General features: G+C 55.1%; 1 protein-coding gene across 2 annotated transcripts; it reads right to left on the bottom strand.

The window, feature by feature from the left end:
- Positions 1-136: 136 nt before the first annotated feature.
- Positions 137-27,906, bottom strand: AHCYL1 (adenosylhomocysteinase like 1). Of its 2 annotated transcripts, XM_055728194.1 has the most exons (18): positions 27,604-27,702; positions 26,590-26,740; positions 12,288-12,399; positions 11,782-11,925; positions 10,870-10,970; positions 10,489-10,591; positions 10,147-10,241; positions 9,143-9,249; positions 8,946-9,062; positions 8,665-8,728; positions 7,129-7,217; positions 6,578-6,648; positions 5,053-5,147; positions 4,870-4,968; positions 4,223-4,291; positions 2,974-3,052; positions 2,370-2,490; positions 137-2,222 (listed from the first exon to the last, which is right to left on the bottom strand). In XM_055728194.1, exons 3-18 carry the CDS (start codon positions 12,376-12,378, stop codon positions 2,216-2,218), a joined length of 1,452 nt encoding a protein of 483 aa, XP_055584169.1. In that variant the 5' UTR covers positions 12,379-12,399; positions 26,590-26,740; positions 27,604-27,702; the 3' UTR covers positions 137-2,215. The 2 variants fall into 2 exon arrangements, with proteins under 2 accessions (XP_055584169.1, XP_055584167.1); XM_055728192.1 differs by lacking the exon at positions 26,590-26,740 and having other exon boundaries at positions 27,604-27,906.

The raw sequence follows: 27,906 nt of genomic DNA, 5'->3' as shown, positions 1-27,906 counted from the left end.
ACTGGGGGGCTCAGGGGGGCCCCAAAGCCCATCTGGGGGCTGCCAAATTGATCCCCAGCCTCAGACACAACTCAGGGTTCCCAAAGGATTGCATTCGCTCGCCCTTCCAAATAAACTGCCCACAAGCAAAAGCGTTTCCTTTTTCCTAATAGTTTTAATTAGACTTTAACGATTTATTGCTCATCTGCAAGGATTAATATTGCATTCATTAAAAATCATTCATATACAAAATAAACCTCTCCCTCCCAGCCCGATGCTGCCACCGCCATCCCCGGGCTCCCCCCCCTCCCCCCCCAACATGGCTTATACAGAGATGGAGCCCTTATGCCAAGGTTCGCCCCTAACGTGGGTGGGAAAGGGGGGGCCTGTGACCCCCAAGCACAGGGAAGGGGGGAACACTCTTGCTCCCTCCCTGCAGACACCCACCCGGCTCACTGAGCCAGGCATGAGTCCCCCGTGAAGTTTGAGGGATGCCGGAGGGGACCCTGCAAGACAGGTGGTCCCCGAAATCTGTGGGGACAGCAAGTGACCGTCCAGGGTGAGAAAGGGGAATAGTCAAAGGACAAGGAGGCAGAGGGGAAAAGAGGAGGGTGATCCAAGCCACGAGCATCCCCTCCCGTTTTCTTCCCATCCCCTCAAAGGAGCTCCCCGGCAGGGACCCACCCCCACGGCACTAAGGCAGCATATCCCTGGTCCATGGGATGGGGTGGCCAGAGGTGAAGGAGCAGCCCCGGTCACGGGTACCACAGCATCTCCATTATCCTTGTACCGGGAAATGCTGGCAGGGCAGGCAACGGGGGTCCTCCTTCCCTCCGTGCTCTGGCCTTGGCTGGGGGAAGAAAGAGGCAATCTGGGGAAGATTAAAAAAAAAAAAAAAATGCCAAGAGAAACCTCACTGGGTTGCAAGGAACTTCCCCCATCCCGGGACAAGCTGCAAGAGATGGAAAAGAGAAACACATCACCAGCAAGGATGGGGAAGGGGATGGAGGCTGCGATGAGTGGCTGAAACGCACTGCGAGAGGGCAGGGAAGAGCTGAGACAATCCAGCTCGAGGGCCGGCACAGCAGCAGGGAGCAGAGGGCTTTGCGCAGGGGTCTGCGGTGCAGAGGGCCCAGGCTGGGGTATGGGGAAGGCTCATCTCTGCATCTGTCTCAAAACAAGTGAAACACCCCAAAAAACTAAAAAGCCAAAACCCCAGACACCCTTTAAAACCACCCCATGGTTCTAGGTGGGAGCTGGAGCCATTCAGATGCAGCAAGCGCCCGGACTCGGCAGGCAGCCGCATCCCTGACACTTCCCCCCCTGCTTTAAAACATCTCTTTTAAGGATCAAAAAGGAAAAGAGGAAAAAACAAATAAACAAAAAAAAAATGTTTTTAACTCAATTAAGGTGCGGTTTGACTAAAAAAAAAAACAACAACCCAAAATCAAAAAAAAAAAAAACAAACCAAACCTAGGAGAGATGAGGATAATGCTGGGTAAGCGACCCCCATCCGAATTCAGATTAGCACCCTGAAACAGTGAACTCCCCCGTAACCCAGCCGGCCACCAAACCTGGGCCAGCAACCACCAAACCTGGGCCACCTCAGCGCAGGGACCTTGGCCGGGCTTGGGGACAGTCACCCATTCGCGAGGTGGCCAGCAGGCGCCACTCTGCTCCCAAGCAGCGCTAGGAGCAGGGATCTAGCAGCTAAAACTGGGCTCTTTAAGGCAATTTAGAAGTTGCAGATAATCCACACAAAGAAAGAAACGTAAGATAAGGTAGAACAGCATCTCCGTATCTGCAGGGATCCCGGCCGAGACTAACGCAGGCTGGAAAGGTGAAAAAAAAAAAAACAAACAACCCAAAAACCAAAAACAACCCCAAAACATCGCTGCAGGAATGAACTGCCCTTGGCACATCAGGAAAGGAAAACCCTCTCCGGGAGCCAGGGTTGGGAGCCACCGGCGGCTTCAGCCACATGAAAGCAAGAAGCGAATCCCAGGTTGTCTGCCAAGATCAGACAGAGATGTGATCACATAAAAGGGTGAAACTAAGAAGAAAGAGAAAAGAAAAAAAAGTGACCTTAAAATCTGATAAATGTAAAAACAGGTTCCTTGGTTGGTTAAAAAAAAAAAAAAAAAAAAGAAAAAGGTAAACCAAAATAAAAATTATCTTTAAAAATAATCTCTCTAATGTTGCCTTGTGTGGTCTGGTCCTTCATGGGTATGGTCCGTCAGTATCTAGGAGAGAAAGGAGGGGACACAGTGAGGCCATGGGTGCTTGGGGACACAGCTCCTGGGAGCCGATGCTGGCCCAGGGCAAGGGGATGCCCCCACGGCACCCACTGGGTGGGGAGAGGGCAGCCCCCAGCCCCAGCCAGCACTGACCTGTAGTAATTGGGTTTGAAAGGCCCGTTTTTGTTGAGTCCCAGGTACTTCGCCTGATCGTCCGTCAGTTCTGTCAGGTGGGCGTCAAATGAAGGCAGATGCAAGCTGGCGACATACTCGTCTGGGAAGGGGGGAAGAGGAAAAAGGGGATCAGGGGATGCGCACACACCCCCCCCCGCTGCACTGCCAGGGGCGTGATGTATGGACTCATCATATGGCATGAAAAGGGCCAGGCCACACGCTGGGTCTGGCTAGGCAGCCCTTGCCATCTGGCCCCACGGATTCACCACCACGTAAGCTGATGGCAGAGCTGAGCACAAGCCCTGGTGCTGAGCAGGGCTGGATGTGCACCAAAAGGCACAAAGGTTGCACGAACAGCTTTGGAGCAGGCAGGCTGCAGGATAAGGGATGCCTGCCACGCTGTAGAACGTTAAGGAAAATAAATCAAACCACCTGCACGTATTTCAAGGTTGCTTGCTGCCTCTGATGGCTTCCCTGCACTCCTCCTCTCCCTGGAAGTTTTTTCCAGACCAGGTCTGAGTTTCTCCTGACACACAAAACTGCAGGGCAGGGGGGTAAGTGAGCCTGGGCTCCCTTCACTCACCCATCTTCTTCGGCAGCAGGTACACGTCCTGTTTGTAGCGGCCCTCGGGAGCGTTGTAAAGCTCAATCAGAGCCAGAGCCTGCAGAGAGCACAGGGGACAGCCCGCGGACGGTCAGGGACGGCCACCAGCTGGGCAGCACTGAGCACCCACCACAGCACCAAGCTCTTGGCAGCAGACAGACGGGTTTGGGAGCCTGAGGGAGGGGGCAACCATTCCCAAAATGTCTTGAGGAAAGCCTTCCACCTAAGGGTACATCCCTCTCCGGGTCTTTGTAATCCCTCCACCACCAGGGGAGGACCAGAGAGATCGGATGCCACCCAGCTTTTTGCACCATCTGGGCTTAATGCCCCAGGGAAAACCAGAACACAAGGATGGAGGAGACGGGAGCAGATCCAATTCCCTTAAACCATACGGCTGCTGCGTCACACGGAAACGAAGGGACTGCTCGTTTTAAACTGGCGTCATTACTCCAAAAAAACCACGGCCACTCCTTCAGCAGCAAGCAAATTGCATCTCCCCCAAGTGCCGCTTCACACAGCTGAGAGCCAGGTCCAAAACACATCCCTGGCAGTTCGGACCCACAAGCATGAAGCCAAGGAAATTTCCCACCATTAGCATGGCTGCCCTCCCCCACCATCGCCATCCCCAGCCATCAGTCCCCTCCACCTTTCCAGCCCAGCGGGTTTCCTGCATTGCTCCCTGACCGAGGCTGCTGCTCGCACAGCCAGCACCGACCGCAGATCTCAGAGCGGAGCCAAATTTAATCACCATTTTCTTTGGAAAGGCAGAGTCATGACAAACAGTGACAAGCCGCGTCCATCCAGCTGAGCCAGCGCTGATGCTGGGGAGCATTTTAACCACTGACCTCCGCATCCCCAAAATTCACCCCGGGGTTTTTTTGTGCTGTTGAAATCAGAGTCCAGAGACAAAACAAACTCCTGCTTTGAGGTTAGCTTAAAGCCGTGCTAGGGGAGCTCTCCAGTGGCTTACAGCACAGCAGGAGCTCTGCCATGAAGCCTGGCTCATTTAAAAGCTCTCTCCCAGCTGTAAGCAAACCAGTAAGTTCCTGCCACCATTAACTCATCCCAACAGAGAGGTGGTGGCTACAGTATCTCTAGCACTGGTGCCATCCCAAGGACCCGTCCAACTGCATGTTCCCAGCTTCTTCCAAACCACCCCCACCCCAAGGCTCATGCAAAGCCCCGGAGCATCCTCCACCCCTCACGCCCCACCCCGAAGCCTACGGACCTGAGTGGTGGCCGTGATGGAGAGAACGAAGGTGGGAACCGTGGAACAGCTCAGGTTAAGAAGTCGGCCCTAGGAGACAGCAGGAGGAGTTGGCAGAGAGCTGAATTTGCCACCAAACCAAACTGAATCTTGAGATAGGATTCACCTCTACCCCCTCTGGGGCAGAGGGCAACCCCAGCACAGTGATTCAAGAGCCACCTACACGATCAGAGCATTCAAACTCTGCCTCATTTTCCACCCTAACCCTTAGCTTTAAGGCAGGGAAATTTTGTGGTCCCTAGAAAGAGCCAGTCCCTCCTACTGCCAGAAGAGCTCAAGTGCGAAGAGAGCACACCCAGCCAGTTTGCTGCATGGGAAAACCTGCCAAAGCCAGGAGCAGATGGCGTTTGGCTGATAGGGATGGCTCCCAGCTCGGAAGAATGGAGCCAGATGGCACCTCTGTGGCTGCATGTGGTACACGGTACCTCCCTCGCCTCAAGAAAACGAAAAAAAAAAATAAGAAAAAAGAAAAAAAAAAAATCAAGAAACCCTTTCTTGAGCTCTGATCCTCCTCCTAGCACCCTTCCACCTGGTTAAATCTCTGTTACAAACTCTGGCACGCAGTGATAGCGGCCCAAAGCACTGTCGCGGCACAGCTCTCGGCGCACCTCGGCCAGCAGCACCACCCGCTTCCCATCCGGCCAGATGACATGGTCCACTTGGGAGCGGACCCGCTCCCAGGTCAGCTCTGGGGTCCGGAGACTGGTCTGCAAGAGCAGGAGGAAGAGGCTGGAGTCAGCATGGGAGGACAGGGGGGTGGACACAGCCATCGAGGCCGCAGGCAGACTCACCACATCGATCTCCGTGTTGGAGTGGCCCATGTTGCACACGATGCAGCTGTTCTTCATCCGATCCAGGTGTTCCCTGGTCACAACATTCTTGTTTCCTGCAGGCAGAGAGGGCACAGATGAATCCAAGGCAGTGCAAATATAACCCTCCAATTCCTCCTTCCCTGCGCTCGAGTCACAGCAGCTCAGCTTGGGGCAACATCAGATCAACTTTCCACAAGGATGAGAGCCCACCTGGCTGTGACGGCAGAGAAACACACGGGATGAACACTGATCTTTGGTCCCATGAACCAACCAGGCTCTAGGAGACCCCAAAATACCCTTAGGACACACACCTCTGATCACAGAATGAGCCTGGACAGGACCTCTGGAGATCAGCTAGTCCAACCCCCTGTGCTAAAGCAGGTTCACCTAGATCAGGTTGCGCAGGATTGCGTCCAGGCGGGTTTTGAATGTCTCCAGAGGAGACTCCACGACATCTCTTGGCAGCCTGTTCCAGCGCTCTGTCACCCTCAGAGGAAGGTTTTACCTCATATTCAGGTGGAGCTCCCTGTGCTGCAGTTTGTGCCCGTTGCCCCTGTCCCTGGGCACCACTGAAAAGAGCCTGGCCCCGTCCTCCTGACACTGGCCCTTAAGCTCTTTGTAGACGTCGATAAGATCCCTCTCAGTCTTCTCCAGGCTGAACAGCCCCAGCTCTCACAGCCTGTCCTCACAAGGGAGATGCTCCAGCCCCCTCATCGGCTTTGTAGCCTCTGCTGGCCCCTCTCCAGCAGTTCCCAGCTCCTCCTGAACCGGGGAGCCCAGCACCGGACCCAGCACTGCAGATGTGCCTCCCCAGGGCAGAGCAGAGGGGGGAAGGATCCCCTCCCTCCACCTGCTGGCCACGCTCCTCCTCATGCACCCCAGGGTCCCACTGGCCCCTTGGCCACCAGGGCACAGTGCTGGCCCATGGGCAAGTTGCTGTGCACCAGCACTACCCAGGTCCTTCCCCGCAGCGCTGCCTCCAGCGGGTCAGCCCCAGCCCTTACTGGTGCATGTGGTGGCTCCCCCCCAGGTGCAGGACCCTACACTTGCCATGGTTGAACTTCATCGGGTTCCTCTCTGCCCAACTCCACCGCCTGTCCAGGCATCACTGAACGGCAGCACGGGCTCCTAGTGACTCAGCCACTCCTCCCAGCCCTGTATCATCAGCAAACTTGCTGAGGGTGCACTCTGTCCCTTCATCCAGGTCACTGACGAGGAAACTGAACAGGACTGATGTCCCAACTTATTCACTGATGAATGACTAAGTTGAACAGGTGATGTCCCTCCTCCCAGGGGCTGAGGACTGTGGCCAAACAACAGACTAGGGGGGCAGGAGGAAAAGTTCTTGCCAGAGCACAGCTATTGCTCTTGTAAAACCAGCAGCACATGGCAGCAAAGCGTCCTCCATCCCCAGCTCCCCCAGAGCCCTTGAGACCCCCGCTTTGGAATGACTGCTCCTTCTCAGCCTGCTCCAAGGCTCACCCACGACCTTCTCCATCCCTACCTGTGCAGGTGATGACGACATCCACCTGACGGATTACTTCGCTCAGCTTCACCACCCGAAATCCATCCATGCTGGCAAAAAAGGGAGAGAGGGACCACGATGAGGAGGAGAAGCCTGTTCCCTCTGCCCCAGGCCAGGAGGGCTCTCAGCGCTGTATTGCTGCAGCAGCTCCGAACTGCTCACGCAGCAGCCAGGCTATCCTTCCACACCCCCAGGGACGCCAGATGCACGAGGAAGGGCTGTGCAAAAGATGTGGCGTCAAACCTGCTCTCACAAATGCTGGAGGAGCCAGGGGAACATGCGGAGCATAAAGCTAGCCCTGCATGAACCCTCCAGCAGCCTTCCCAAGGCAGCTGGGGCAAGTGTCTACTGCTTGGTACCCCACCAGCCCTGAAAGCTGCCCCAGCCCTTCCCCATCACACCCCAACCAGATGTCTATTCTCAGACATGAGCCACACAGATCCTCCTGCCTCTGTTTCAGCCCCCGTCAGGGTTTGAAGGAGGCCAGAAGCAGATGAAGAGATGCTCACAAGCAGCATGTAACATCTTACCAAGCTTGGAGAGCGCAGATGGGGTCAATCTCCGTGACGTACACAATTGCTCCCAGGGCTTTCAGAGCAGCGCAGCACCCCTTGCCGACCTGCCAAAGCAAAGCGTCTGTGTGAAGGTGAACACTGGGCACGCCAAGTGCTATAACCCCTTCCCTAGAACAGCCCAAGCGCATCCCGGACTGGGAGATGCTCGTCCCAGCCATTTGCCTGATGCCAGGAGCAGCTCAGCAACATAAATAGCCAGTGGCACTTCTGCTGCAAGCCCAACTCCCCCTCCAAGGCCACCAGGCCTCCAGCAGGGCCACCAGCTGGCAGCAGCTCTCCAAAACCAACATGCTCGCAGCCTGCACAGCCCCCAGCATTGAAGGAGCCCTTCTGAGCTCTCCTCCAAGAGGAGATTAAAGCCAGCCTGGATAAGCACGCACTTCCCCCACCTGCCTTTGAGCCAAGTGTTTCTGTGGCATTCAGAGCTGCCCTGCACTGATCAGGGGACAGATCCTCCATCCCATACCCCCCACATAAGCATGGGGGAGAGCAGAGCTCCTCTAACAGCATCTCTGGCTATCCTCACCATAAAAATAAACTGAAGTCTGGCTTTCCACGCCACTTACCCACACTAACACCTGGCTAAGCTGTACCCATGCTCAGCCCCATTTTCTGAGCAGCAAGATGCTGCCAGGCAAGAAACATCTCCAGAGACACCTTCACTTATCGCTCAGCTCTGACCTCAGGTCTACAGAAAACAGCCAGGCAGGGCAAACTGGGACTCCAGCCCACATCCAAAGGGGAAACCAGTGAAGGTGGAAGGATTCCCTTGTTTTGAAGGAGTCCAGTAAAACTCAGGACAGGCCTCGGAGACTACAACTCCCAGCATGGCTCATTGCTGGAGAATCAGAATCAGATGCCACCCTGGAGCGCCTGGGCAAGAGCCAGGGCAGCCTCTCGGTCGAGCAGAGCTGGGCTCCACTGGCGTCTAAATAAATCAGTAAGTGTGCTCCTGCCGGGAAGCGAGCACTTGCAGCTACTGCCAGGCCCTTCGCAGCGCGGGAAGATAAACACCCACGCAGACAGTGCACAGATGGAGGGAAGGTGTCAACTCCCAGCTCCATGCTCTTCCAGGGCAGAATCATTTACAAGTTTGTGACACGATTCCTCTCTGCCAGAACATTATCCCCCAGCGAGATGCAGCCTGCCCCTCCACCTCCTCTGTCACAGGCTCAGTGACAGCCGCGCTGGATGCTGAACTCTGTCCAGGGACAGCAGATGGGAGCACCCATGGGTAGTTAAAATTCAAGGCCAGCGCTCCCAGCAACTGTTGTATTTGCAGCCCAGCTAATCTGCGGGCAGACTGGGAAATCTGATGCTTGTTCTCCAGCCTCCCAGCAGGTTCCAGCAAGATTTCCCTGCTAATTGCTCACCAGGTTTGATCTGCTCCTATATCAAGGGCAAGTGGTCTTTGCACAGGGAAGAAGCAGGATGCTGAGCTCAGGGGGAGGCTGACTCACAGCTCCACCGACTGCCGCTTATGAAACTCACCTCCCCATAACCACAAACCACCACTTGCTTCCCTCCAAACATCACATCCGTGGTCCTCTTCAGGCTGGGGGACAGAGAGAGACCTGTGTTGGGATTAGTCAAGCGCACACCGCTGACGGCACAGGGCAGTGCTCTGCTGTAAGAGCCCCCCCAAAACCAGGTCCTGCAAGCACACAGCAAGGGCAAAGCAGCAAAGAGCCCAACCTCTGCTCAAGAGGAGCTGGAGCCAAATCCACTGGTGTGAGAGTGAAAGTGGGGATGGGAAGAAGGGTTGGACTCACCCGTCGAGGATGGATTCCCGGCAGCAATATAGGTTATCAAATTTCTGTTTGGTGACAGAATCGTTCACGTTCATGGCTGGGACACACAGCTTCCCGGCCTTGGAGAGCTGGTACAGCCTGCAAGAGGACAAGCAGGTCAGAGCAGAGAATGGCAACTCAATAAAGGATGTCCAGATCAGCCTTCCCAAACTTCCCACCTGTGCACACCGGTCACGCTCTCCTCCACAATTCCTCGGATCTTCTTGAATACGTTGGGGTATTTCTTATAAACCCAATGGGTCAGGTCCCCACCGTCATCCAGGATCTAGAGAACAGGCAAGGAAAAACATAGAGCAGTCAGGCCTTCCACTGGGAAAAGCACTCACTGGGAACAGGATGGGGGGAAAGAAAAAAAAAAAAAAAAAAAAAAGAGAGATGGAGAGCATCTTCAGGCACTAATGGAAGGCTGTTTGGGCAGAGGCCTGGGGGCCAGGACTCCTGGGTTCCCCTAGTTGCCAGCAACTTGGGGTCTCCTCCAAAAGATAGAGGATTTCTTACCCCCTGCGTGGAGCTGATGGATCCTAACAAGGTTTTCTGCCCCCGCTATTGCTCTGCAGCCTGGAAACGTGACCACAGGCAGTACTAACTAAACAGGCTGAGATCAGAAGGACGCCACAACATTCATGCCCTGAAAGCAAAGAGTTGAGAGGAAAGGCTGCAGGAGCTGTCACGGCCCACTGACGCGTGCTGTTGCTTCATTAGTGATCACGGACCATGCATCAAGGCAGTGAGAGGTGTCATGTGCTTTCAGCCAGGGAAAGGCCCCCCGCAGAGAGCCCTCCTGCTCTGTGGGAGAGGGTGGATGGGATCTGTGTCAAGAGAGGAGCTGTTGGGGCAGCTCCCAGAGGGGTGACCCTGGGCAGAAAGAGGTCTTGTAGTTTCTCAGCTTGCTGGCAGCTCCAGCAGAAGATGGTACATCCCAGTGGCACGGGAGCAACTCAGGACATCGTCTCTGCAGCTCCTACAACCCTCACGGCTGCCCCCAACCCAGCTCCGGCTGCCATTCTCCAGGATCCCCACTTTAACAGAGGCTCAGAGGCTTTTGCAAAGCCAGCAGGTGCCCAGGCAGCCCACGGGCTCCCAGGGACAGCCCCAGAGAGGGGTGAGGAGCACCCAGTGACCACTCCAGAGGAACAGGAAGGGCTGGAAGAAGGCTCATTACCATGTTGGCCTGCCAGCCATCTACGTTAACACAGCGGTCAATGCACCACCAGAAGTCATCCTCTGACTCCCCCTTCCAGGCGAACACGGCAACACCTAGAAGAAGAGGAGCATCCTTGGCATCTGCTGAGCTGGGCAGAGCTCCCTCCTGCTTGGCCAACTCAGGAAACCGCGGACAGGAGGGCCAAAGGGCCACATAGAGATCAAACCGCGGCCCACAGCAGGATTAGACCTGTTCATCCCTCCCTAAAAGATACTTGCTCCAAACCATCCCCCAGCGACAAGGCTGCAGAGCCAGGAGGGGCTGGAAGGGCACTGCATCCCTAGGCGCAGCTGTACTCACCAGCTTCTGCCAAGGCAGCCGCCACTTCATTCTGGGTGGAATAGATGTTACAGGCAGACCAGCGGCACTGTGCTCCCAGCGCACACAGCGTCTCGATCAGCACCTGCGAGAGAGCAGGGTGAGCGGCAGGCCCGGGGGAGCGGTGATGGGCACACGGCGCAGGGCCCCGGGCACAGCCTCGTGCAACAGGCAGACAGGAACAGAGCGGCTCCAGCAAACGTTGCCCTGGGGAAATGCAGGCAGCAGAACTTTTCCAAAATGTTTCCAGAAAAGTGGAGGTGCTGCCTCTGATACCCCAAGGCTGGGAAGCTAAGGGACTTTCCTCCCCAGGGAACAACCAGTCCCTTCCACCCCAGACACCCCAAAGAAGCAGCCACTCACCGCAGTCTGCGCTGTGATGTGGGTACAGCCCACGATTTTAGCTCCAGCCAAAGGCTTCTCCCCTTGAGCTCGTTTCCTGAGTGAAATCAGAGCAGACATGTCTGCAAAAGGAAGAGAAGGGGGTTAACGATGGCTTAGTGCAGAGAGGCCCCCCTCTGCCAGAGCTGCTGTCCCTTCTGGGGTCTCACAGGCTACATCCAGCCACACAGGTTTTGCTATAGTCATTACACAGCTGGGGAGAAAACTCCTCATCCCTGGCCTGGCAGGTCTGTCCAAAATGGAACCAAAACACCAGTGTCATTTGTCACTTGATCATGTAACGAGAGAGGTCTGGGTCAGGCGCTGCCCAAAGGCAGTTAAGAACAGTCACCAGCCCTGCAGCAGAACAGCATCAAGGAGAAGCACCTACAGAAGATGAAAACAGTGCTGCCACATCCCAGGAGAGCGGCTCTAAACGTGCCTGGATGATCTTTCTATTCCACAGCTTTGGCAGCATGTGTCTCAAAGCAGCCCAAAAGCAAAGTTACCCAATCACCCCACTGGAAACGGTAACTCAGCTTCCCGCAAGCCCCAGGGGACGGGCTTGGGACTGTCAGTTTTCATGTCTCTGTAGGTGTTGTCTTTGCCCACTGATTGCAAAATGTCTTTGCCCATTGAGGTTTCTCATGCAAAGCCACCAGAACATTAAACCCTGCAAAAGTTCTGCTGCTGTCAGAAAACAGATGCCACACATTTTTAACGTCTGCCGTCACATCTAGCTCTTCCCCACATAATCTGCTGATTTGCTGGGGGAAAGGACAGTGTGTCCAAGGCTGTAGCATGAGTTGCGGGAATGACCATGGCTCAGCTCCTGGACTCCAGCAAGCACAGCACCCAGCTGCAAGCCCCACGAACTCCATGCTTCACTTTTACCTTGTTCAGCGATCTCGATCTCCCGGCGCCCAAACTCTGCCTGCTTGATGTTCTTCACACAGAAATTGCTGCTGCCTTTGGAGTTGGTTTGTTGTTTCTCTCGGGGAGACACCTCATCATCAGAGCTGTCTGTGTAGGAGGCAGCTAAAGCCAGGAGAGGAATGCATGTTACCCCAGGTCTGAGGAGGCCAGGCACCTCAGGTTTCTGCTGCATTTCACTTCCCAGCTTTCATACACACACACACACTCACGGCTCAAACTACAAATCTCCTAAGGAAAACCAACGTCCAGAAGGAATTCTGCACACTTGTTCTCTAGAGATAACTGGGTTATCAACTGGTAATCAATGCCTGAGCTTCAGGAACCCCCAGAATTATCCCCTCCACGTCTGAGTACAACACAGCAGTATGGAGCATCCTGAGATGCTGCACGAGCAGCACACTCACAGTGGCACCAGCGCTGGACTTGGGGGAGGACCACGCACGGACGAGGAGCCTGGGACCTACCAGAGCTGTAGCTGTCGGTGGAAGACTGCGAGATGGAGCGGGACAGGGACCGACGGCCCGTCTTGGTTGGGAACTTGGTGAACTCCTGCATGTCATCTGCAAACTGGATTTGCTGAGAAGTGCAAAGGAAGAGAAGTGCTAAATCAATAGGTGCTCCTTACGGCACGGCATCTTTCCAGGCTATACGGGCCTGCGGCTTCCTTCAGTCTACCCTGACTGTTGTAATCTCAGAAACAGCCATCATCAAATGAATCAAGGAATAGATCTGTGGCTACAGATGCCAAAAAATGAAACCCCCTCCTCTGCCTGATCATCTCTGTCACCAGAAGGGTAAGGCAGACTTAACACCTGAAAATAAAAAGAGCACCCAGCGAGGCCTGAAACATCCCCCTTAACCCATCTCAGCTCCCTGACGCTTCTCCAAGAAAGTCAGGCTGCTTGTACAACACAAACACTGGGCAGCCCTCCGGACAAACCCTGCGCAGAGACCCTGCCCCAACCGGTCCCGACGGATTTCTGCCCCAAAACTGCAGCAGCGAGAAAGCTGGGGTGGTCCCAGCACAAACTCAGATCCCTGGGGCTTCCAGGCTCTTCCCCAAGAACAGAGCATCCCGCAGGTTAAAAACACGGCGCATCCTTCCAAAATCGACACTAAAAGCAGGGGGAAGAAAACTCAGCAAGAGAGAACATTTCAACAAAAAGTAGTTGACATTGCATTGGCTTTCAGTCTCCTCTGTATTACAGATGTTTCCATTGTAAGAGAAGCCCTAAAACAGCCACCCCTCCTTCCTCTCTCAGCCAGAGGCAACTCAAGGCTCCAGCACCTACCACTGGCTCATCAAATTCAAGTGCGGTGGGCCAAAAGTAGGGGAAAAAGAGCCCCAAACTGCTCAGCTGCTGCACTCATCCTGTGTGACCACCCAGCAAAGAGCCTTATTGCTGCTTCTGCAGGAGAAAGATGACAAAGATAAAAGGGAATTAGGAAAAGCGCCAGCAAATCCAGCCTGATGCCCCCCTCCCCAGCACACTGCCATGTGGGAGACCCTGACAAAGAGCCCCAGCACAGCTCTTCCCTCTGATCACGTCACTGCAGGATTTAATTTTGCCACTTAACAGGGATGAGACGTCATCGCAGGGAGTGGGATTAACAAAGCATCCCCACAGACCCAGGAGACCTCTAGAAGAGTCCTGAAGAAATCAAGATGATGGAAAGAGACAGGCCACAGTGGCCTTGAGGAGGGGTTTTCCATGCCACAATCATCCTAAAAGCTCCCTGAAAGCTTTGATGCAGCAAACAGCTTTCAAGAGGAGAAGAATGAAACTATTTAGTTGAGATGATCCATCTCAGAAAGGAGGAATCTCCTCAGTCTGGAGCGTCTGCAGCACTAGCAGAGCTATTGGGGCTGTAAAATGGAGCTATGGCTCCTGGAGAAACCCAGCTGACGGGCCAAAAGCAGCACTGGCATTCTGCTCGGGAAGAACAGGGACACGAGAGCCACTGCTCAGTCCAAGGCAGGACACGTGGGGGGGGTGGTGGTGACTCCAGCACCCCCTCCAGGAATGGGGCTAGCACCAGATCAAGTCCGTCACCACACCCAGGCAAGCACCCCATGCATTTTTGTGGGTGCTGCTGCTAAAAGGATTTTAGCCAGCTCCTCTGTACTGGCTAAGTTACAGTCTGGTATCTGCTTCCCAGAGCAGGCTTCCCAGCAGACACCTGTGCAATTCTGACGCAAATTGCATGAATTTGCATTAGTGGAAGGAATGAAAATGCTAAATGGAGTTTGCAAGTTTGGTTTTGCGAGTGTTTTAGGTCATTTGCTGCAGAGGGAAGAACTATACGACGTCATAACCCATGGCACCACCGGGAGAGCTGGTACCAAGCGATAAAAGAGGCGCAGAAGCACTTCTAGCCATCAACAGCAGGCACGTAGCAGCAGTGTCTTTGGGGTGCAGGGCTGGAGCTGGCAGGCACAGCGGTTTCCCAACCAAGGAATTGTATTGCTGGAATTTGTTCAAGGTCTGTGGCTTGGATCAATCTTTGCTAGACAGCCTGGGAAAGGCTTGTGCACCTCTGTGCTGGTGTATTGCTCATGGCCATTTCTGGGGTGGGGCGGAAATAAAAAAAAAAATGTTAAAAAAAAAAATAATAATCGATCAGCAATTTCAGAACAGTAAGATTTCAACCCCTTTGCACCCAGCTCTTCCTTTGGCAACTCATCAAACCAGAGGGTATAAACACGCCCCATAAAACAGCTGCTGGCATTAAAACAGCTTAAAGTGTTAGCTGAGGAATTTTCTCCATCTCAGGGAAAGGTTTCCAGGGAAGAGGTGAATCCACGAGGGAAAAAGCAGATAACCCAGGCTTCGCTGCTCCGGCCCAGGGTGCAGGTGGGTGTCTGTCTGGCTTACAGCAGCCAGAACACCGGAGCCCCAGGCCAGGGCACTTCCCTGCAGTGAAATGTGCTGCCTGGATGGTCTCACGCAGCAAATTTTGGGATGCAAAGGGAAGGAGAGGGTGAGGATGGAGGGCTGCTGCGCTCCCCAGCTCCACACCATCAAGACAACCAAGATCTACTGAACACCTTCAACCTCATCAGCAGACCAGCCACGGGTGTTGAGCCAGCTCCTGGGTACAGTCTCACTTCTAAGGAGAAACAGCAGGTCTAGAAATAGAGGGTTTGAACCCAAGGGGAAAAAGAATCACTGCTAAAGAAACCAAGTGCTGAATTAACTACAGTAATCCCTGCCGTGGCTTTACCAGAGCTCATCTGAACTCCACAGCTTAGCAAAATCTGCCCTGTCTAAAATTATCATCAAACATTGCAAGCAGCTTCCGAGTTGAACGCGCCATTCGCACATCAAACCCCCTCCTAGCCCAGCAAATTAACGCGGCATCCGGCAACCAGCCGAGAGGAAGATGAGGGAGGACGGCAGGTGCTGCCACCAGGCAAAGCGACCCAAGCGACTGGCGACGCGTGTGACCGTCGGCTGCGTTACCTTCCACGTGCCGGGCTCTCTAGCTGCATTAAGGCAACAGAGAAAATCTCGTAATCCCTCGGCTTGGCATGGGAATTTGAATGAATGCATCCCCCGCCAGGGGCTGCAGATGACCGAAGCCAGTCTGGCTGCGGCGAGGGGGGACGGGGATGGGGACCGTCCAGCTGCAGAAAGCACGATCACGAATCGCATCCCAAACTTCATCCTGCTGGATGGAAGCAGCTTTTCCAACCGGGTGGAGCACAAGGGTTTGAGAGCAAGGAAAATATTTTTTCATCCCAGCAATTCATGACCAAGGAGGCAAAACAACACAGCACCTCTATCTCTGCACAGAAACAGAGCCGGGGTGGCTTCCAGCGTCACCATCCCCTTACAGGACAGGATGGGGCCAGGGTCCTGGGTAGACCCCTGTGCCAAACCAACAGCTCCTTGCTCATATCACAGGGGGGTTTGGGAGATGTCCTGATCTGACATCTCCAGCCAAGTTTTTGCAAAACAACACTGAACGCTGCCTGCTCCCAGTCACACCTGCCAAGCCAGAAAGAAGCACATTTTTCTCCCCTTGTGAAATCTGGCACGTCCGTGCCCATTCCTACACGGATCCAACACTTTCCAACGACGGCCGCTGAGGTGCCAGGGACCCCTGGGTCCTCCCAAGGCAAACACCAGCCACTTTCTTTGGCTGCACTGCCCAGCACATCCCAAAACCACCATGAAGCTAAACAGTCCGCTTCAAGGAGCTTCTCCCTGTTAGAAGGTACCTGCCCACACATGGGCACAGCGGCTGGGGAACCCCGAACCCAGCAGCACACACAGCCTCTTTTGTTTAAATTATTGCCACATAGAAAGAGCAAACAGATCCCAGATCCGGACTGCTACCATCGAAACGAACCGGCAGCTCGTGACTGCTGGGTGTGCCATCCTCAATGGTTTATCCTGCATTTTTCCCCAGCGTTCCAGCTCGAGCACAGCTTTTTTGAGCTTAGCGAGTAAGAGAAGTTACACACACCCGATTCTGAGCTGCAGAGGACTTTGTAAATCCAGCCGGATTTACTTCAAGCACAGATGAGCTAGGCACAGTCCCTCTCACAAAAGACAACCCCACTTCTTATTTGAAAACTCTTTCTGTTCCTGAACGGCTGCAGAGAGGATGCTCAAGCTCCTTCACCACGCTACAGCCCCGATCGCATCCTCTTCGGCCTCGGGGGACGGCAGCGGAGCAGGTTGCGGAAGGAGGATGAAGAGGTTTTGGAAAGCATCCACCAACCCACAGCCATCCCCAGGGCCGCATGCTGACCCGGTTCACTGAGGTGCAGGCTCCACAGGGGAAAGGACACGTGCCAGGGAGCAGCTTCAGGCTCCCATCTTACCAATACCACTTGCCTTAGCAAGTCCTTTTTTTTAATTATTATTTTTCATTAAGGACAATGCAAGTGATGGCACACCCACAACAGCTTAAAAAAAAAAAAAAAAAATGCCCTTACAGCCGCTTCTGTCCTGGACTAAGTGGTGGGGTGGGTACAAAAGCAGGCTCTGCACATCACCCAAGACAAGAAGGAAGCAGCGAAGCACCTAAAACCCTCCAGCCTCCTAAATTCCCTCCACCACCATCCATGGACGTGATGATGCAGCAGCAAGAAACAGCAAAATCAGAGCAGAACATGTTCTCACCCCACCACAACCACCTGGAATGCGAGAAAGTCTCTTTAATCCACTTCTGCCCTCCCAGGGGAAAGCCTGGAAGGATCCAGGGTCCTGAGACCTTTCCTTTGACTGCAGAAAGCAGCAGAGATCAGGACTATTCAGGGCAGCCAGTTCCCCTTATTTAATCTCCTCTCCCAAACAAAAACCCTCTGGCAGAGGCTGGGAGGGCACTGCTGGTTACCCACGCTGCTAAGGCAGCCCTGACGTGCCCTGTCTTTTAAGTTCATCGTTTCTTTGTCATGCCCAGAAATTCAACCAGACTTTCTTTACAGCTTTACAACTGCTTTACAGCTCGGATCAGCACTCATCCTGCTCGCCAGCCCCACTCACACATGAGACATGATCAGCGGCTTGCACCAAGGCTGAGTTTTGCAGACCTGAAGATGATGGGCACTTTCACACACCCAGGCTTCGAACGCAGAGGATTTGTTATCTGCAGAAGGATCGTTTCCTCCCAGGGAGCTGCAACCACCTTCTCAGGAGGAGCTGTGTCCTGCCAGGCTGATGAGTTTGGGCATTTCTAAAGGACAACTTGTTTTAATCCACTTATTTGCAGAAGTGAGCCAGCACCTTCAGTCAATGCAGCAGCGAGGGGAGGAAAGAAGCGGCCCAGAGGCTGAGGTCTCCAGCCATGCATCAGCAGGGGGAGGGGAGATAACCAGCATGAAGCTTTTTTTTTTTCTATTCTAGGTCAAAAAGAAGAGAGTAGTAGCAGGTTTGCTTGTGCCACCTCCTCAGAGAAGGGATAGCACTCTTCCAGGCTCTGCTTCTGCAACCACTTGGGTCCCACAGGGGACCCCATGCTTCCCAACCAGGAGAAATGAGCCCTCCCCAAAGCCATCCACAGCCTCCCACCGCACGTGCCTCCCTTGGGACGAGGGGCTGAAGCCCCCCCAAGCCCACTCGCTGCAGGTTCCCAGTGTCTCTCCCCTGCACTGGCCCCGGGGCTGGTGGCCATCCTGCCACGGCCGGGGGAATGGCCAGCGTGGCCATGCCAGGGTGCTTGGTTTGTTTAGAGGACTTGGCTGTCACTGTCCTCAGACCCCTTCTGCCCCACTTCCAGGCTGGGAGAGCCAAGCCCCTGCTCCCACAGGACAGCATCTAGACACAGAGCAGGGAACCCACCGTAGTCCTCAGCCCTCCAGGACACAGCTCCTGCTCCACAACCCAAAAGGACACATGTATTTTTGGGGTGGAAATGGGCAAGGCGGACACAAATGTTCTTAAGGTTCCCCTCCTGTGAGGTAGCCAGCCCTGAAGGGGTATTTCTGGACCACAGCATCCCGTAAGGATTGAAGGAAAGGAAAAATCAGGTACTTGGAGCAGAGGGATGGGGACATCAGGATCAGTAAGGCTCCCACCCTGACCACTCATCATCCTCACCCCCAAATCACTAGCAAGGGGAAGTTTCTGAGGTGGATTCAGCTACGCAGTTCATAAACCACCCCATTTTACCAGCTCCGAGCTCCGGCCAAGTGAGCCAACACACACCTTGGTGACAAGCGGCTGCGTGAATTCACACGAGGCTGCAACCAAACTCATAGGACAACCAGACTCCCAATCCAAACCAGTTCAGCAGCAAGAGATACCCCAGCCAGAGCACAAGGCCAGGCATAGGCAGTGGGGGGGGGGGGGGGGGGGGGCGTGTGTGTGGTGGTGGTGCATTAGCAGTGCCCATGGCTCCAGCCCCACCATGCCACAGGAATGCTGGAGGAGCAGGCTGGCAGGCGGGTGCTCAGCAGGCATCTTCTGTTCCTCCACATCCACTGGCAGAGCACCAAGGGCCCTGGGGAGAGCTAGAGGTGGCACAGCCCCAGCTGGAGATGTTGTACGGAAGAACACGACCCACTTCTGCTGCCGGTGTGGCCTTTGCAACAGGAGGGCTTTCACCTGATGGTTCCCCCAACCCAAACCTTCAGAAGAAACCTCAAAGTGCTTTGCTTGGACAACATAGCTGGGAAGAGCTGCCCGAGGGTGCTGTTTTTTGTGGATGGAAGCACGATCAGTGCTGAATTCTGTGCAACTTGGCTCTGTACCTCTAGCCCCCAGAGGGTTCACAGGGCAGGTTTTTCTTCCCGGAGAGGCAGAGACCTGGCTGGCACTCTCCCCGCCAACTCCCTGAGCAGGAACTGCAGCCAGATCTCTGCCTGGAAACCTTTACACCATTCTTGACAAGGAAATAAACGGCACTGAGGTCCTGGCAAAGTAAACCGGCCAAGCCCTGATACCAGCCTCCATCCTTCACCGGCAGAGAAGGGCTGGTTGGGTAAAACACTGGGAAGGAAAAAAAGCCCCAAAGTTTCCATGAGTACAAGAGGGGAATGAAGTACATTCACACGAACCCCAAAGCTTGGCAGAGAAGAAGAAACACCAGTAAGAAAATGGACCCATTATGAAGGTTAATAGGCTGGAAACCACTGCAAGGTTTCGGTCATCATGGGAATCACTGTAAATGCTAGTTAAAGGAAAAATAAACAGAAAGCGGGATTAAATAAAATAAATGTGATTTCGAGTGCCCAGCTGTTAAACAGTAACTGGGAATAACTACTGCCTTATAAACACCTTGAGGTCAAAGGTGCACTGCCTCCAGCAAAAGCAGAGGGAAAGCTCCCCACCAGCAGATAACGCATCTCGTCCTTAGACTGCAGGAATCTCGTCCTTAGACTGCAGGAATCGAAGCAAAGGCTTGCTCCCGGCTGTCATGCAGAGGGATATCTTCCTCACAGCAGGAACAGCAGCAGTCCGGTATCTGGGATCCTTAAGGACAGTGAGCTCCCACCACGTTGCGCAGGTCAACCCTACAAGCCCAGCGCAGCTACCCAGGCGTGCAAACATCGCTTCCCGCAGCGCAAAAAGCAATCGGTTTAAAGACATCCCAGACTTCTCACCTATGGGTGGACCTGCAGCGCCCAGCCAGCTGTGCGCCTCTGGCACACCAAGTGTTTGGGCAATAGGATAATTGGTATTAATTGGAGTTACCTTGCTGGGAGCATTGCATGGACAGGACTGTGGGTTAAATACTCGCGGGGCAGCCCAAGGACTAACGGCCTGGCTGGTTGCTTTGGAGCTGGAAGCCGATGGAAATGTGTTTGTGTGCAATAGCTGATAAGGAATCATCTTCCATTAGCATTGATTTTTAAATTAGAAAACTCCTCTACAGCCACAGCTGCACAATCCACCTGCCTCCTTTTCTCCCCCAGAACTGGCTTGCAGAATCACAGCATTTCAAGACCCCTTTTGGTCTTTCAAGAGGCCAATATAGCAAACACCACCGGGACAAGGCTCCAGCTACACTCAGCAGACCCTCCATCCACCCCTATGCCACGGCTCTAAGGGAAAAATGCCTGGCAGGATCAGCATTGAAACAGGAGCAGCCTGTTTGCAATACCTCCCAGAGAGTCAGGGAAACCAGCCACACAGTCAGAAAAATCACCAGTACACCCACCCCATACCCCTTGCTTGCCCTGGCTGACCCCCAAAAGCCCCTCGCAGCGCTATTTCCACAAGTGTATCACCTAGAGCTGCTCATTTCTCATTTACCAACGCACTATTTTCAGCCCTGGGAAAGACTTTGATTTTGATGCACCCGCTTAGAGGCAAGGCCGGAGAGGAACCCCAGGCTTCAGCTTAGGCTCTTCACTGCTCAGGATTCAGAGGAATCGTCACCAGGATGGAGAAACATCACCGGCCCAGACACCGACTCCTCGCGTCAGAGCAAAACCGACCCCATCCTGCAAACAGGGTTGATTCAATTAAGCTCCTTCCTTTCAAGTGGGGCAGGAAGGGTAACAAGCGACATCCTTGCGGGGATGGCGAGCTCAGAGAATATTTGGAGAAGGGGTTGGTTAATGTAGGGGGACACAGGCTACGCTGCCTGCAAGAGGCTGATGGCTCCAAGGTCAACAGGGATTGGCCAGATGTTCTCACTCCAAAACATGCCCAGGTTGGATGCAAGCCTCGCCCCCAAGGTGCAAGAATGTGCAATACAGAATGTGCAATACTCGGAGCTCCCTACAGGAAGTGAAAGGAGGAGACAGAAAACAGCAGACACAGGTTGAACCTCACCCCAGGCCATCTGGAAGGAGAAAACCAAAACATGTCTTTTTCAGCAAGGCAAAGCCCTGAGGAACCTCCTTTTCCAGGCTGCCTACCTTCTCCCTCCCCGCAGAAGGCTGGAAGGAGCTATTCCCTAGGCCCACGCCTTGCAGATAAACCAAAATCCCACAACCCCCACCCAAATCACGGCTCCTGAATTAAGAAGGCTCCGCCACCAGGCACGAACGGGTCCTGCCAAGGGGAAGCCGAACCCACCTCGGAGGACCGCGGGAGCCTCACCCGAATTACAATGCAGCCTGTTTGACAAGCTGGAACATCATGTCCTCGGCCACCTAAGTTCTTTGGCTGTCACCAACCTGAAGTAAACAGATTCTGCAGCAGCAATAAGCTCGTTACCAAGGCCACCGTATTGATCCCAAAGTGTAATTAAAATTCACAGTTCAAGCAGCCCAATGCAACAGGGCAACTGGGGCAGCCTCCTCAAGGCATGAATAGCCCCAGCTTCCGCATCCCACTTTCTCAGAGGCAGGGAGCCCACAGGGTGAGATCAGCTGCTGGAAAAAAAAAAAAACCAAAAACCAACCACCCCAAGTGGCAGCTTTCTCTCTGGACCATCAGCCAAGCTGCCGCAGAGCGCCCATTCCCCGCCGAGGGTTACCCACGCTGGGAAGCGTGAGGAGATGATGCTTATCCCACGCTTAGAGGGGTACGGAGCAGACCAGGTTCAGGCACTGCTGAGGGTGGCCAAGTCCCCAGGGCTTTGATGGGGGGCTCCAGCATACCCTGCTGAGACGGTAACAAGATGCTCCTCCTTGGTGGGACCCCCCGACCTTCCTACAGCAGCCCCCAGCCCTGCATTGACCCAACCCACAGTCTCATTGAGAAAGAGCAGGGTCACGCTCTGCAGAAGCGTTAGCACAAGGTCCTTTGCACCCACGGCTCCACAGGGCCAGCAGCAGGCCCTGGGACAGTCACCTCAAACGTCACCACCATCTGCTGAGTGAAGGTGAGTCAGAGTCCCCAGATAAGCAGCCCTGATCAAAAGGCTCAGCAGGAAACGCAACAAACCCTCTGCAAACGTGAACAGCGCCTTCAGGAAACTCCTGATGATAAAAAGACACAGCCAGGCATAAGCAAATCTCTTCACCTGAGTGCTGCTCCGAGCAGGCAAATCCCACACCTTCCCCGGCTCTAACATCTGGGACGAGGCACCCACCAGCTCCTCGGAGGAACAGCACGGACAGGATCCTCACCTGCAAAATCCCCGCATCAAGCCAGTGGGTTATCCGAAAGGATCAACTCCAACCTGACCTTGAAGAGCTGGTTTCCAGAGGAAAAAAATCCCGGCCCCAACCTCTAGTAGGGAACACAGGAACAGGCTCCGACATTTGCATGGGCTGGAAAGCACGGTGAAAACTGTTCAGGCCCCAAAGCAAGTATTGTGGTAGGCTGGTCCCTAGCAGGAGATAATCTCACATTTTGGGAAAGGCCAAAAGAAAACACTGTGCTTCTGCCGCCAGCACACTTCCCACGCTCCAGACCTGGCTGCTCATATGGGAAGGAGGCTCCCACCAAGCACAGCAGGGCTCGCAGGAGAGCCAGCGCTGCTCAGATGGGTGGTCCCCACGCCCCCACCATCAAAAGATGATAAGAGATGCTTCTGAAGACTGGGGAGAACGAATATCCAGCTCTTCTACCGCCTCCAAAGGCCAGACCTTGGAGTGGAAACCCAGCCTACCTCACGGGACTGCAGGTGGTGGAAAACAGGAGCAAAAGCCAAATGCCCTGGCACACCGCTTTGAAGATGGCTTGCATCCCTCAGACCCCGAAGATCTCCTTTCTTCCTCCTCTCCAGTTTAATAACTCAATTAAGCATCTTCTGGCCTTGCAGTAATGCTGGGTCACAAGGATGAAGCTTCCCCTCTGGACAGCAATGAGACCCTCCAAAAAACCAAAGTGATGAGAAGAACCCAGGACTGACTTATAACAGAAATAATTACGATTTTATCACTTTAATATAGCACCACCAGTGACCTGTTGGCTTCCAGCACCCAGTAAATCATCTCTGTTAAGAACACCCTCATGGTTTGCTCTCAGCACAGGTCAGGGTATGACCAGCTCAGCCTGTGACTGTCTAACCACAGCAGCGTGTTCGCTTATTGGGGTTCTCCTGCACCCCAAGGAAGGCCAGACCCATCCCAGGTGATCCACACAGAGTAGCATGAGCCATTCAGCTCACCCCAGCCCAAGCATCTCATTATAAGAAGGAAAAACTGCAGCGAGAGCAAGAAAGCAAAAGCATGGAGGATCTGGGCAAGGAAGCAAAGACGGTCGAGTGTACGTTTGGCCAAACCACCGGGAGAGGAGGTGGTGGCTGCTGCCCTGGACAAGCACACAAAGGCACAGAAGAATTTACGAGCAGCCAGTCTAAAGGATGAAATTAAAGAAAGGAAAATCAAGTGACTCCGGCAGCTCTGTCAGTACAATGACAGTCTCGTCCCCCTGACAGAGTGAAGTGGAAGGTTGTTTATTAGCACCCGGCCTGGCAGAGCTGCAGGGACCCGAGATGACTCCGGACTGAGAAAAATGGGGCAGAAAAGCCGGCCCTGGGAAGGGGCTGTGCGCAGGGCAGGGAAGCAGCCGGCTGCAGCAAGGTCAGACACCGCTCAGGCAGCAGCAGAGCGGCTCCGCAGGCAACTGCAAAAAGCAGCAGCAGGAACGATGCTCTGGAGGAGACATCCAGCCCTCCCCAGGAGACGCAGCTCCCCACGGGCTCCATCCCCCTCTCCCCATCCTTCCCCTGGCTCCCACCTCCTGCCACCCCCGTGCCAGCCAGCACGCAGCTCCGGCTCGCTACCACTGCAAAGCTGCAGCACTGTGCATTAGCATTCGCCGCCGCACAGCCTCAGCGGGACTCCTCCAGTGCCAGCATCCGCAGGGGCACAGCACCAACCCAAACACACCAGCCACAGGCTCGTCAGCTTCTCGGGGCGCAGAGGTGCCATGTAGCTCACCTCCCCAAAAGCAAACTCGAGGCTTTAGCCCATTTCACACTCCAGGCACGCTGCATGAGTAAGCAGATCTGTCTGCAGAGCATCCGTCTGTCTGTCTGTCCGCCGGCAGCCAGGTGGGAAGGAGCCCACCAGACAGCAACCCTCCCCCCCTCCACCCGAGACAAGGCCACCACAGGGATCAGGTGAAGTGACAGACAGGAATAACACTTGTCGAGCCCCCCTGCTTTGCCACAAGCACAGGCCCACGTCCTTCCCAGCTGAGGGCACCCACGGTTCAGTTGGGGGTTTAAGGCTCCGCCAACTGGCTGACGCAGATTCGGAAAGCAACTGCCGTCAAGGGCACCCACGGTCCCCAGGGAGGCAGGAGAGCAGATGCCCAGACGCAGCAGTGATGGCACACAAGGATCTGGAAGAGCACAACCTGCCCTTGAGCTCTGCCATCATCCCCACACCCGTATTCACTTAACCCAGACAAGCCGCAAGCTTCTGTTTCAAATCCTCCCCAGCAACATCAAGGCACGCAGGAGAAAGCAGAAAGCTCAGCGCTGCTCACCTCTGCCTTTAAACCACTCCCCACCAAAGAACCGCCTAGCTCTGACCAAAGCTGGTGTTATTTTGCTGACAGACCAATTTCCCATAAACTGCAGTGAAAAAGGAGCTCTGGCAGAGCCAGGCAACCCCAGCTTTTGGGGAGAAACCACCCCATTTCTGCAGAAACGCTACAGCTCCATTCACCTCAACTGCATCGGCTCCTACTTAAATCCGGGGTTGATCATATTTAATCTCTTAATCTCTTACCTCCTGCTGTTTCACTTTTTCACCTTAAACAAGTCACTGGCAAGAGAGGAAACAAGAGGTCAGCAATCCCCAGGCTGGCTGGGCAGCTCGGGCTCGCTCCGGGCACCCTCGATGCAGCCTGCCAACAGCAAGGAGGATGCCGGTGACTTCTCAGCACCCGTGGGGCTGATGTACCTCCAGCTATGTCCGAGATGCTCCCCCAGATCCCGGCTGGACGCGGGACGCTGGCAGACTCACACCGGCTCTTCCGCTGCACACTGGCACTTTCCCCAAGCACCAGCACAAGTTATAGCTCCTCTTTGGGAAGCTATTCAGCGGCAGGTCACACGGAGGAGACGGAGCCTGCACTAAGCCTGGCCACATTCCCACCCTCCCCATCTCCAATCACCTTATGCAAACTGCATCGACAAAGTTCAAGGAGCCTAAAAGCCCAGGGAGGGACCTGCTCCAGCAGCACACCACGACTTCCCCTACCTCAATGCTGGTAAATCATCTCTCTCAATCATCTTCGCTGGCCTCTGACCACGCTGAGAGCTCCAAGGGCAGTGCGCACAAAAGTCACTTCGACTTGCATTCAAACAGAAAGGTGCTTTAATGGTTTAATTGCGATCCTGCTTCGAAGGCATCTGAGCTGGGGGCATGCACCATCTTATCTCAGGAGGGCAATTCTCCCTTCCTTGTCCTTTTATCCTTCTGCCAACGCCTCTGCTATTACAGAGCTCTATCCACAGTAACTAGCCAGGCAAGGAAAATAGTGGCCTGAAGCATTTTGTTCCTTGACCTCAGCTGCATCCGTGCTCCCCAAGATCTCACTGGCTGCTGATGTTATCAGCCTTAAATGTCGTGTCTCGCTCTGGGCACCTTTAATATCATCACCCAGCCAGGAAAGGCTGCAGCAGCCGCCGAGTCTGACCGTGCTCCTCACGCTGGGCAACAAGCCTGTGTGTACAGCAGCTAATTCAAGGTGATACAAAATTCCATACCCCCAAGACACGCGCAAACTTTGCCTCTGAGGATGCCGGATCGATTACCCTCTACACACATTGCATTTCTTTTCATGACGCATATTTTGACTCTATAGGATACTTCAGGATTAGTAGTTTGCTCTCCCCTCTCAGCTCAGCCAGCTGCAGCCTTGCACTGTTCGCTCCCCAGCTTTGAGAAAGACGCCGGTAATGAAAAGGTAAAAACAATCTGCAAGTTTGAGCTGCGCAGAGCCACTGCTGGAAGAGACAGATCGCAGCTCCGCATTCCTCTGCTCCTTCCTCCAGGCTATGCATGTCCACAGCCCAGCTAAACAGGGTTGGGACACAGGGAGAGCCTCCAGAGCCCTGCTCCCCAGCAGCAGCCATGAGGCTGGGCGAGGAGAGATGCCTCCAAACAGCCACCTGACGGCAGCCCCACCAGGAGGGTCGGACGCTCCCCTAACCCCACCACCGGCCAGAACAGGCAAGAGAGACGTTCCTCCAGAGAAGGAGGACATTGGCCTTTTGCTGCAACTGCTTTGCTTTTGCTTCCAGCAGGGAGGCAGGTGGCTGCAGCCCCAGGGGGAACACGATGATCAGCACAGCAGGGACCTCTGGCCGCAGCCCCGGAGCACAAAATCCGCCTCACAAAATCCGCCTCGCTGGCAGGACAGGGACTTCAGCAGCACCTTACCAAGCCCGGCAGGTCTGCACCGAGGCAGAAGCACACGTCTCCATGCGCTCATCTATCTAAAAGCTGGTTACCCGAGTTAGTGGAGGTCCTGCACCCTGTCACAGCGGCGTGGCCAGCGCTCGCCCACCCACAGTGCCATCTGTATGCCCCGTAAAGGTTACACAAGCACCGCGGGCAGCAGGGAGCGGCACCCGGAGATCTCAGGAGCTCCTGTGAGAAGGCCTTCAAGGATGAAAGGGTAAAGAGGTGACTCAGGAGAGCTCAGCGCCAAGGGGCTGCTCCAGCAGCCTCCTCCCCCCGCCCAAAGGTGCTCCCACCCACATCTCCAACAGACCCCTTGCCCCAAAAAGAGTTCAACACTCCAAATTTCCTCGTGCTGCCCTTCAGAGTGACCTACAGCAGGGTCTCCAGATCACTGCCGCTAGCTCGTCCTATTTAACGGGTCCCCCTCCTCTGTCCCCACTGCAAAGTGCTGTCACCTCCACACACACGGCACTCCCACGGCCCTGACACACAGGGCCCCCAAACCCACTCCCCCAGTCGTACCTGCCTGTCCCCCTGCCCGGGGTCCCCCTGGCACCCCTATGCCACAGCCAAGACCCCCCTCTTCCCCCCAACCTCCTCCTGCCCAGAGGGGGCCCTGGCCCCCCAGGGCTGAGCCCCTGCCCTGCCCATAGCAGCCCCCCCTCATCCCCAGCTAGGCCGGGGCTGTACCCCAGTGCAGACCCTCTCCCCCAGTACCCAGTGTCCCCCTGTCCCACCCCAAACTGGGCCAGCATCCCCTGCCGGCCACCTCTGCCCCAACGCTGGGTACCAGCCGCCCCCAGCCCGGGCCAGCCCCCCCACCGGTACCAGCCCCCTCCAAGCCCGGTACCGATTTCCCACCCCTCCCCCTCACAGGCACCCCCAAACCGGCCCAGGTCTGCTTCCCCAGCACCCCCCACCCCAGGGGGCTGCTCCCTCGGAAGCAGGCCGGGCCTCCCCTCAAACCAGGGGCTGCTCCCCTCCCCAACCGGGCCAGGGCCTCCCCTCCGAACCGGGAGCTGCTTCCCTCGCGCTGGGCCGGCTCCCGCCGGTACCGGTACCTTCTTGGGGGCCTTGGTGACGGTGGCCATGAAGGAGTACTTCTCAGCGTCCTCCACCTCCTTGGCCTGCTTCACCTCGTCGCCGCCGGCGGGCTCCGGCACCGACATCCTGAGGCGGCGGCGGCGGGGCGGGCCGCCCGCGGCACCGGGCGGGGCGGGGCACGGCGGGAAGGCAGGAGCGCCCCGGTTCGGCTCGGCCTCGCCCGGCTCGGCTGGGCCCAGCCGGACCCGCGGCGGAGGCTCCGGTGCCGCCGGCTCGCAGCGCGCTGCGGCGGGGACTGCGGCCGCCGCGCTCGGCGCCAG

Source organism: Falco cherrug, chromosome 16, assembly GCF_023634085.1.
Source record: "Falco cherrug isolate bFalChe1 chromosome 16, bFalChe1.pri, whole genome shotgun sequence".
NCBI classification, from domain to species: domain Eukaryota; kingdom Metazoa; phylum Chordata; class Aves; order Falconiformes; family Falconidae; genus Falco; species Falco cherrug.
Note: the sequence above shows the minus strand (reverse complement) of the source record. Positions and strands in the feature narration are given on the sequence as shown.

Excerpts from the sequence above, each read along its gene's own strand:
- AHCYL1 (XM_055728192.1), bottom strand. The coding sequence starts at position 27,711 with ATGTCGGTGCCGGAGCCCGCCGGCGGCGACGAGGTGAAGCAGGCCAAG. Across the intron at positions 9,063-9,142 it reads AGCGTGACCGGTGTGCACAG|GCTGTACCAGCTCTCCAAGG; the intron begins GTGGGAAGTTTG and ends GTCCTCTTGCAG. Across the intron at positions 8,729-8,945 it reads CGGGAATCCATCCTCGACGG|CCTGAAGAGGACCACGGATG; the intron begins GTGAGTCCAACC and ends TCTGTCCCCCAG.